Below are 11,681 nucleotides of genomic sequence, written 5' to 3' on the forward strand. Positions count from 1 at the left end.
CCTTAACCTAAACCAACCAACAATTCCTTGAATCTTTTGTTTGTGGAGAGAGCAATAAGGTGAAGAGAAAAAAGATAGAAAGACAAAGTGTTAGAGCGATGGGTTAAGCGGCACAAGGAGGGAAAGTTTCTGCAATTGGGAGAGAAATAAGAAGAAGGAGTGAATGGGAGAGAGAAGAATGAGAGGCATGATTGAAGAGAGAGAAAGAGGGAGAATGAGTGATGAGGGCCAAAATTGGGAATTAACCCTGTTTGCCAAAAAATATAATTAGTAGGCACTGTTTTGAAACTATATTTCATACTAACATCTCAAGTCTAAGAGACTCGATTTAGGGCCTTTAAATTGAGTCTCAAAGACTCGGTTTTCATGTTCTAATCAAAACTAAGCTGGAGCTTTTCCACGTGATGTCCACCTAGAAATCGAGTCTTAGAGACTTGATTTATACATTTACAATGAAAAGATTTTCAAGTGCTTGGAGTACAAAACACAAATCAACCACCACCAAATACAAGCACAGACCAGCCATTATCAACCCACAAATCCAAGCATTAATCCAACAATTCAACACAAATCCAACCAAATCCACCCTCAACAACCACCTAAAATCCAGATCAAAAAAATAAAAACCCGAAACCCACAACTCGTTTGGCTTGTTGATCAGACTTGTTGCTCGGCGATGCAAGGGCTTTAGCTATGGTGGTCATGTCTGATGAAAAGGTAGGGTGGGGTGGGGGGAATGGTTTGTACATGAGAGAGTTAAACTCGCCTCGAAGATTGAAGCCTTGGAGAATGAGAAGGACCACCTGGCCTTGCGCGCATTTCACGCCTTGCCATTGACAGTAATCGAAGCGCTTGTGGAGCTCGTAGAGGAGCTGGTTGTCTAGGTCGACTTTCGTCTTGAAAGTGAGCAATGAAATGGTGTCGAATGGTATTATCAAGTTCGCTATTGGAGTCACCAACGGCGGAGATTTCGAGGTGGCCACACAGTGAACGGTAACGATGATGATAAAGAGATAGCAAAAGATGAGAAGAAAAAATAGTGGGGTTGTTCGAGTATTTTACTTGTTTTGTAAAGGGTTATAAATCGAGCCTTAGAGACTTGATTTTCACGTATGCGCCACGTGGAAAAAAGGCGAAATCAGACGTGATCAGAACACTGAAACCGAGTCTTTGAGACTCAATTTATAAGCCCTAAATTGAGTCTTTTAAACTCGAGATGTTAGTAAAAAAAAATATAGTTTTGTAACAGTGCCTACTATTTATATTGTTTGGCAAACAGGGTTAATTCCCAATTTTGGCTAGTGATGAGGCATGGAGAAAGATGAGATATTTTTAATAAAATAATATATTTTGTTTTACATTCATGGCTACAATAGGTTGTATATTTGAGAACTTAGAGCAACAACATCAATTAGTGCAAAATTTACATCTATTTTGCTAGAAAAAACCTACTTTTTCTATTTTACACACCTACTTTTACAAAATACCCACATCAGTTTATCTATTCTACACATTTATTCAATAAAATATTCATTTCTTTAATAGTTTCATCTCTCTCACAGACCTAACACAACCCAAACAACCACACAGCCACCATCGGAACAATCGGAACCCACAAAAGATCGACACTAGCAACCAATCGAAACCTACTGTGCAACAAGATCGACACCAGCAACCAATCGGAACCCACACAACCCAAAGAACAACCCAACAAAAATAGCCCCCCACAACAAGAAAGAAAAGAAAAAAAAAAAAAAAAAAAAAAAAAAAAAAAAAAAAAAAAAAAAAAAAAAAAAAAAAGAAAAAAAAGAAGAAGCAGAAAACGCAAAACACAAACGGGATAATCTGAATCCAAACGCCACCCTAGTTTCGCCGTCTAGTCCGTGGGTTGCCCTTTCCAGAATGAGGGTGAAATTGGAGCAGTGGTGCTGTGGCAGTTATTGTTGGTCTGTGGAAGGGAGTATGGATGAGAGAGGTGTTAATGGCATGATTTAAATGAGTAGTCATTGAGTGTGGCCAGTTGTATTAACGTTTTAGGAAAAATGCTGTTGTGGAGCTCTTTTATTTTATTTTTTTGCTGAAAGTGGAGCTCTTTTATTGGAAGGCATAATTGCGTAAATCTCATGCTTTACGCCACATCCCGACACAATTTGCACTCTTCGAATATTGATTGTTAAATTGACTTTTATAGGAATGCTCTTTCTTTCCTATCCTTGTACAATGAGCAATGCAGATTTCTAAAAGTTATAATATTTCAGTTTCTTCTCTTACTCACCCTCACCCTCACCCTCACCCTCCTAGCAGTTTCTTCTTTTTTATTTTTTTCCCTTAGCCTTTCTTTGACTTTTGTTGTCATAGGATTGGTTGGCTAAACTTACTACGAAAAAAAATAAATATTTGAATTATTTTTTTTTTAAATTTGTGACATATCAATTTCTAAATGTTATATAATAAAATTTGAAAAACAAATGCTCTCTATTTGAACGGTATAATTTGTATCTATTTAATGGTTCAAATTAAATTTTATAAATAAGATTCTAAGAAGGTATACTGACTAACATGTTATTTAAAATTTTTAACTACTTGGCAATTTGTACAACGTCAGATTTAGAAAATAAAATATTAACCTTTAAAAAGATAAAATGAAAGAAGATCATTTTTTGTAAAATTTGTAATATTTCACATTTATTAAAAAAAAAAAAATTAGTATTCCTAACCTAATTCTTTTCTTTATTTATCATGGAGCATAAGTTTCCTTTTATAATATCCATTACTTTATTACNAAAAAAAAAAAAAAAAAAAAAAAAAAAAAAAAAAAAAAAAAAAAAAAAAGGATATCAACGATGGGGAAAAAACTAGAAAAAAAACCCAGCAACCAACAATCGGCGATAGGGAAAAAAATAGAAAAAAACCCAACAACCAACAAATTGGCGACCTTGGGTCGGCGACGTGGGTTGTGGAGAGAGTTGATCGGTGAGAGTGAGGTGAGAAAGGAAATGAGAAAAAGAAAGTGAGGTGAGTCAGAGGTACAGAGAGGAGAGAGAAACAAATACTAAAATATTAAATAAAAGAGCTACAGTATGCACAGTTACTGTAGCAATTGTGCATAAATGCACAATTTTACAACCACTGATGTAGGTTTTTTTTGCTCAAAATGTGTAAAATGGGTACCTTTTCTATTTTAGAATACTATACACATGCTGATGTGGTTGCTCTTCTTGTTCACTATTGCTAAAAAAAATATAGCAATACATACTTAGGTAAACATGATTTTTGTGCAGCATCCAAGTGTTTTTTTTTTTTTTTTAAATATTTTATTATTTAAATAAATAACATAGGAATCTTTTTATAGAAGAGCCCTTTGGACTTACCTTTAGCTAGTAACACTTATCTGCAACTAACCCTATCCGAATTAGTTGTCTGGGGCATTCACCCTAACAGGCTAAGCAGTTTATGCTCATGCTTAGGAGCATTTTCTATGGATCTTTAGTGTTATATTTCAGTTTCTTCTGTTGACGGTAATTATTTAGAACATCTTTGATGTGTTATGCTCAGATTTTTTCATGATTATCTTTGCAGAACCCAAAGTGGAATCCTGGAAGTTTGGAGGAAGTAAATCATGGTGAAGTGGAAACTTTCTTTGAACCATTGAGCCTAGAAGTTGAGGAGTTGAGAGTGTGACAGATGCGTTATGACTTTCATAGTTATTTCCTTTTTTATTTGGGCTATATAAGGTGGGCTTTGGCCCCAGTGGGTTTTAAATGCAAGGTGTGAACCGGACTTGCCTATCGACCTTGAGGTCATTGGTATCCTCCATAGTATTTCCTTATTGCTTCAGTAAGAAAGATTGTGGATACTATTGAAATCTCCTGTCAGCTACAAAAAAATAAGTTTATTTAAGTTCATTGGCAACCTCCATTGTATTTCCCTGTTGCATCAGTAAGATAGATTGTGGATAATATTGAAATCTCCTGTAAGCTGCAAAAAATAAGTTGATTTTACGTAAGCAAAAGCTATCCAACTTTGTGTATGGTATTTTCTTCATGATGTTGGTGACTGATGATAGAATTTGTGATGTTGGAAAATATTTTGGGCCCCGAGAGTTCATATATGTTACATTAGGCCTTGCGAGTGATTGTGAATGCTTCTTGATCCATGTACTGTTTCTCTCTTAAAATCAGGGAATAAATAACCTATTCGAAAATGTTGAAATGATTTAATAATCAGGAAAAAAAACAAAACAAAACAAAAAAAAAAACAAGTGGGGCTTCACTCAAGCTTCTACAATTTATCATGTAAATGCATCAACAGTATAGGCTGTATAGTCTTCCTGAATTTTTTATCTTATGGACATAGGATGATAGAAAAATAATTCGTTAGAGCATTCACAATGAGCCCAACAAACTCCCATTTTTCAAATTGTTGGTGAGCAAAACCCTTTTTTAGCTCCTTTTTCAAATTGTTGGTGAGCAAAACCCTTTTTTAGCTCCTTCGGCTCCCTACTTCCTCCCCCCACAAAAAAATAAAAAAATAAAAAAATAAAAAACAATTTTCTTTTCCGGTTTGTTACTATAATTCAACATTGTTGACTACCGTAGCAAAGCTAAAGAATTTGCTACTATTTTTTTTTTTAACCCAACAAATCTTTCTTTCTTGCTCTCTTTCAATGCAGTGAGTTAGGTGAACCTAGTGCCCAACCCAACAGCAATGATGGCGTTGCAACGGTTTCAAGTGGGGGGCTACACAACATACACCACGCCACTGTCTCAGACAGCCTCCTTGTAGAGTTCTTTAGCTCGCTCAACCACAATCAATTCATGGCTACCTTGCCAATTTTTTTTTTAGAGAGATAATTACAAAATGCTGCTAACCCCGCAGCTCAAACACTTTCCCCCCTAGACCCCCAAGCACTTTGTGCATGAGGAAGTACCAATTCAGCTACAAGGCCTTTGGCTGGCTACCTTGCCAATTGAGGCAGCATCACAGGGGTTTCAAATTGGGGCTAAAAGAAAAGGCTTTGGGTTTTTGAGTTGTGGGGAAGACAGTTTTCAAGGGAAGGCTTGCTGGTGGCTAGCTGACAGTTTGGGGCTGGTGTGTAGAATTTGGTGAGTGGATGTGGTTTCGGGTAGGTTTTTGAGACTCTGTGGATTAATATGTGGCTTTTCCATGACGCATAACCTATGAAAACCATTTTGCAAAGAGCACTTTAGACATTGTTAATGTCCTTTGTAGAAAACTTTCAAACAAATGACGGGAGTGCCATATCTCTCATTCAATAATTGTGGTGGCATGAACTTTTTTCGTTTTCACAATATGTCTTGGCCCAAGTTTCACCCAAAAGATACAGGAAACTACTAATAAAAAATTGATTCTTACAACACCCAACCCTTTCTTCCTTCATAAGACTATAATTAGCCAAAGTTAAAATAGATATTAAAAAAACAAAGGAAAACAATACAATTAAACAGAATGATTAGGAGCAATCCCCACTCCTCAAACTTTGTAGCAGATCTAAGTATCCAAAATGTTCAGGACTCATGTACCTGCAAATTTTGAATATAAAAGTTGGTTTTAAGGTTAAAATTATGCGATAGATGTACTACTCATAGCAGCTCATTAAGAAACTATACTATAGGTCTGTTTATTAAAAAGCCATTTCATACACCTGCAGATTGACAAAACCAGGCAATTTATTAGAAGAGATATATTAACTTAATGGCGCATATTATTATTCAAAGTCAATTAGACCAGATTTTGCTCATTGTGGTAGTGACGCCACTGGGGCTGTGGGCTGCCTTTGTTTTCCTTTTTTCTCACTACTAACATCAATGTATTGAACCAAAAATTAATTTTGTTGAGTCTTCCCAAATGGCATTTGACACACAAGGGAAGTTCGTAGGAAACAATCAACCCTTAAAGAACCATTTAAGGGCCCAATGAATGTGAAGAGGCCACTGGGGATGCACTTGCAATCATATTCAGATTTCCCTAGGCCTTTTTAATTTGTCAAGAATTAGATCTGCTAAGGTTCCCACTCTCCCCAAACAACCTTCATATGTGAAGTTCTGACAATTTAGGACATATAAGAAAGCTTTAGTCAAATTCAGCATTAGCTTAAAGTTTTAGTTCTCCCCATATATAAGGGCTTTAAACAAATGCCCCATTTTTCAAGGTAGCTGTAACAAATGAAAATGAAGTAACAAATCAATGTGTTGGGGGGGTGGGGTGGTGGGGGGACAAATGAAGTGAGCTTGGTTGTGAAAAATCAGGAGAAATATTCATTTCGATAATTTGTTAATGATGGATATTGGGCAAGATGGCAACTAGTTACTACCATGTCTGTTGCCAAAACTAGTATATGGCTATTGGCAGAAAAATCATTGTTATTGCTGCAGTTGTCAGGTAGTGGTACAGTCAGTGCATAGAAAAGAATGTGTGTTACTTTTTTTGTTAAACCAATTGCTAAAAGTTAAGAAAATAAGCTTAAGAGAAATACCCGTGTCGAAACAAGAAATCAATGATGACAAGAGAGCAATTTGGCTTGAAAAACTGTGTCCTCTGTATGACGTTTGCTACATGTGTCACAGGAATCAACTTGAAGCTATCCACCTCTCCATCTGTCACTCAACAAGACATTTACAAATGAATAAAATCCTCTATAGGAAAACTCAGTAAATCAAATAAAACAAATAGTCATTACTGAGATCAAATGACAAGAGTTGACCTTAGGAACAGATAAGAGCAATTGAAGAAGGTAGAGATTGGCCTACCTTGATTCTCAGGTCTAAAGCTAGCAGGCAGCTTCAAATCATAACAAAATAGAACATCTCTCTTTGGGGGGGGGGTGGGGGAGGGGTTGTGTTTGTGGGGGACAAATGAAGTGAGCTTGGTTGTGAAAAATCAGGAGAAATATTCATTTCGATAATTTGTTAATGATGGATATTGGGCAAGATGGCAACTAGTTACTACCATGTCTGTTGCCAAAACTAGTACATGGCTATTGGCAGAAAATCATTGGTATTGCTGCAGTTGTCAGGTAGTGGTACAGTCAGTGCATAGAAAAGAATGTGTGTTACTTTTTTTGTTAAACCAATTGCTAAAAAGTAAGAAAATAAGCTTAAGAGAAATACCCGTGTCGAAACAAGAAATCAATGATGACAAGAGAGCAATTTGGCTTGAAAAACTGTGTCCTCTGTATGACGTTTGCTACATGTGTCACAGGAATCAACTTGAAGCTATCCACCTCTCCATCTGTCACTCAACAAGACATTTACAAATGAATAAAATCCTCTATAGGAAAACTCAGTAAATCAAATAAAACAAATAGTCATTACTGAGATCAAATGACGAGACTTGACCTTAGGAACTGATAAGAGCAATTGAAGAAGGTAGAGATTGGCCTACCTTGATTCTCAGGTCTAAAGCTTGCAGGCAGCTTCAAATCATAACAAAATAGAACATCTCTCTTATATCTGTAACCATCAATGTCCATATAGGAAACAACGCCAACTGGTATAGCCCTGTAAGAGAAGCATTTATCATCTCATTAGTGTGAGAGAGAGAGAGAGAGAGAGAGAATCCATTCTCAATCAAAGGCATCTGCCACAGCAAGGTAACATGAAATGATAATGAAATGGCAAATGAAAACTTACTCTTTAGAAATGGATTTGGGTATTCCTGCTTCCTCTTCACATTCCTTCACAAGATTCTCACCACAAGCAATCCCATAAGGCTGGCATTGCCAACATGGAAATATGAGGGCACAGAATTGTAATGAACGTAATATGAACCAGAAAATATGTTGTAGAATCGCTTATTCACACTAGCTTTATGGTTTGTTATTCCTGTTCAATGGCCATAAATTACTCAGCTCTATTAAATTGCTTCTACAAAACAAAGTAAATTACTTCCAAAAATATGTAGCAAGGAAGAAATCCCCAGATTTCCACTTGCCTCAGGTTTTTAATCAATAATTCAATCATTACAAACCAGTCCTCCAGCAGCTAGATGATCAAGCATCCCTGGATAAGTGGCTTTCATTTGACTTCTCTTCCCTATCCATAAAAGTTTTTGCCCATCCTTATCAACATAGCCATTCATGTGAACCCCATAAGCCTGTATACAGGAACGCATAAGAGAAAAGAATGCATAACTTATATCCATCAGAAACATGATCGTAGAGTCAGGTTCATCAATCAAAAAGGAAAAAAAAAAAGGGATGTATTGCTTGGCATGTTCAAAGATTGATTATCATTCAGCCATCAATCAGTGGTACACACAACCAGGGACGAAATAAGATGGTAATAGTCACGTCCATAGGCTTACCAAAGATTGTAGTGCCAAAAACGAAATAAAGGAAGAAGTTTAAAGCCAGTTGGACCAATGTACCAGAATTGACAACATTCGCAAAGTTAATAATAAATCAAAAGGCAATCAAGAAGTCAAAAAGCACATATGTTGTATCTACTTAGCATGCAGTGAATTGCTCCTTATATATATATATATATGAGTAAACGAATGACTAAAAATCACAAAAAGGGGGTGCAACCTTAGTGCATGGAAGACATACAAAGGATGAGTGTACAAGAAAAACCAAAGGAGAAAAGAAAAATAAGTAACACCTAAAATTCGGATGGTCCATAAAATATATGAAAGCTGTCAATGCAGTTGAGATTAAATTTGGTCTCACTCATCATGTAAGCTCTGTAAAAATAAAAATTGTAACTTTACCACTAAGAGCTCACTGTCTTCAAAAGTACATGCATTTTTTAGTTAGCAGAAACCCATTTTATGTTTATAGGTATATACAACTCACGTGCACTCACATAGAATTGAAACTATGACCTCACAGCCAGCCCCATATTTATGGAGGAAAGAGATGCCATTCGGCCTAAAGATGATTGGCTTGATTAGCAGAAACCCAGATATATAAGATAAATTTTGCAATCTAATTTTATTTTAAAAAACTCAATTCGTAGTCACTTATCATTGAAAATCCCTTGGCTGAAACTATCATCAAACTTCTTTGACAAGATTGATTCACTAGCATGTTTACTTTACTAAAAAACCCACGTGAAGCAAACTCACAATAAATTACCTAGCTTCACAGAAAAACATATTCAATTAAATATTCAACTAATTAGTAGTAAATGTAGAGCTCATTGATAATTTCCTTGAGGACATTTTTTTTAATACTAATTTTCTGGTGAGGAGTATTTACATGTTAGCAGATAATGAAGAAGGAAAAAAAAAACAACATATGGTTGAGTTCAGCTGAGCTGAATGGCGAAAACAATTCATATCCAAAAGGTGAACAATAAACATTCACCATTTTTTATTTTCGTTAATAAGTAGGAATTATGACAGAAACACCTTTTTTGAGGCCAATCTAAGGGATTTTAGTCGACAAAGATAAAAAAATTAATAATAAATAAATAAATAGCTGAGTAAGGAATAGTTATTTCTAGAAACTACAAGTAGAGCATCAGAAAGATACCAAGTATTTGCTATTGAGTTTGCTACTCAATTGAATGCATAAAAACTAAAGAAAACACCATTTTTTTTTTTCTTTTTAGAGGGACAAAATTTAAATTAAAAAATTTAGAACCAAATCAAAGTACAAGTGCCTAAAAAGATTTGAAAGGCAATTAAAAAAATTAGGACTATAGACACTGGTGTCAACTATGTCTCAATACAACATTATATCCAAAAGAAAAAGAGATTCCACAATTCCATAAAACACACCTTTATTCCAAAGTAAGGAGCTGCAGCACGTTCCAGTGAAAAAAATATTGGTGCACCAAAGGATGATGTCACAGGGTATAGCTGATTGAAATTAGTGGAATACATAGTTAGCCAAGGGAACAAAGATCTTACCACAACTTGGACCCAAAGAATCTAATCTCAATCACATATTGTACACACATACACACAAAAACATTCACATTTCACTAGGACACATAAAATAAAAATTTTAAAAAAAAGAAAAGAAAAAAGGAGGGAATAAATGCGCCACTAAAGTACAACTAGTACCTCGTTCCGTATACCTGGAATTAGTTCTTCCCCCAAAAATTTGACCACGTCTCCAACTGCATTAGTCCTATCATCGGGTGTCCTCAGCATCGGGTGTAAGGTCACATGGCTGCCAATGCGGCCTCCATAAGAACTATCTTGAGGAAATATAAACACATCCTTGAACCTCCTTAAATGGTTAGCAAAACTGCACAAATTTCAAAAGTACATGATCAACCTACTCCTTCGTTTCAAGCATAATATAACCACAAAATGGATTCAGTAATACAACACCCCCCCTCCCCTAAAAAAAAGGACCGAGCAATTCAATTCATAGGGGTTGTTTGGCAAGTCATAGAACCTGGCCAAGTTGGCCAACTAATCTGTTTTTACAGTTTTTCAGTTTAGTCAAATAAGCCTAAAGTCTAAACAACTAAATATATATAGAAATAAAATACCATTTAAATTAGAAATGGTTTCATATTTTGTCCAAATTATATTAGAACTAAACCAACCCATCAGGATGAAGCCTAGTGCTTGGAAGCTTGGGTTGAGCTGTAGACCCAAACATCCTTGATTCGATCCTCACTAGGAGTTCTCCTGGATTACCTGGTACAAGATTGTGGCGGGTGGGGTTGATATATATTAGAACTAAACCAATTCTACAGATATAAACTCCACTTGTCCCAAAAACATTAAGTGTTAAGAAAATGTGAATTTAATCATTAAACTTAAACCATTATTCTAACACTCCCCCACATGGGTGAACCCAAAGTCCCAAACTCACCCATGATAAGTGGGCCCAACGAATGGGATTATTAACCTTTTTAAATTGAAGGTAGAGTGGAGACACTGTTTTAACTTTTAACTGAGGACCAATTGTTCTAATACTACCATAAACTACCCGTTATCCCAAATGCTTATACCGTTAAGAAATGATGAATTTAAAAAATTTAACCAATATTTTAACATATAGCTTGTCAAACATTTTCATGAATTTATCCAAGACAAATCAATGAAAATATAAACTTCTTTTTTAAGCCTGCCTTACCCATTATGAATATAACCAGCGATTTGGTCTTCAATGACAAATGGAAGAAACTCAGATTGCTTTTCCTGCAACAAATTCAAACATTTTGTGTGGGCGTTTGGGAGCGCAAACAAAAACTTATTTAGTAAAAGGAAATGAACCAAACGGTCCGACTGATTAGAATATCTCAGCAACCAAACATTAAGCTTAAATATTACTAATACTGAGGCTAAAATACACAGACAAAAGAATATTACCGATCCGCGATTGCAGATTTTGACTTTCTGGAAGAAGCCTGAGAGGTCCGAAGAATCATGTGGAACGCTATCCGGTTGAGAAATCCGAACGACGTCGTCCCAGGTGAATGTATATGTATTGGAGGGTGAAACTGAAACTGACCGGGTACTGAATTTTACTGATTTATGAGTGTGAGATGGAGAAGGAAACGGTGTCGTAAATGTACTGGGAAGAGCATGAGAAGATTTGGAGATAAAGAGGGAAGAAGCGAGTGAGTATCGGATTTTGTGAGAGAGGTTAAGATTATTGGAAGCGCTGCACGCCATTTCACGCAAGGGAAGAGGGATGTATGTAACGAGTAACGACTTCACTGGCAATCGATTCGAGTTTAGGCTTTCGAATG

The 11,681-nt window shown here is 35.9% G+C and overlaps 1 protein-coding gene across 1 annotated transcript; it reads right to left on the reverse strand.

Moving 5' to 3' along the window:
• Positions 1–5,237: 5,237 nt before the first annotated feature.
• On the reverse strand, positions 5,238–11,681 carry LOC112028295 (nudix hydrolase 20, chloroplastic). Its single transcript, XM_024060969.2, has 9 exons — positions 11,299–11,681; positions 11,063–11,127; positions 10,033–10,219; positions 9,745–9,825; positions 7,990–8,115; positions 7,653–7,732; positions 7,405–7,520; positions 7,131–7,251; positions 5,238–5,543 (listed from the first exon to the last, which is right to left on the reverse strand). The coding sequence occupies exons 1-9, from the start codon at positions 11,602–11,604 to the stop codon at positions 5,474–5,476; spliced, it is 1,152 nt and encodes a 383-aa protein (XP_023916737.2). The 5' UTR covers positions 11,605–11,681; the 3' UTR covers positions 5,238–5,473.

The sequence above is a fragment of the Quercus suber genome, unplaced genomic scaffold, assembly GCF_002906115.3.
Source record: "Quercus suber isolate HL8 unplaced genomic scaffold, Cork oak 2.0 scaffold_247, whole genome shotgun sequence".
NCBI classification, from domain to species: Eukaryota; Viridiplantae; Streptophyta; class Magnoliopsida; order Fagales; family Fagaceae; genus Quercus; species Quercus suber.

Excerpts from the sequence above, each read along its gene's own strand:
- LOC112028295 (XM_024060969.2), bottom strand. The coding sequence starts at position 11,604 with ATGGCGTGCAGCGCTTCCAATAATCTTAACCTCTCTCACAAAATCCGA. Across the intron at positions 8,116-9,744 it reads CTCCTTACTTTGGAATAAAG|GCTTATGGGGTTCACATGAA; the intron begins GTGTGTTTTATG and ends TCCTGTATACAG. Across the intron at positions 7,733-7,989 it reads ATCTAGCTGCTGGAGGACTG|CCTTATGGGATTGCTTGTGG; the intron begins GTTTGTAATGAT and ends TGGCAATGCCAG.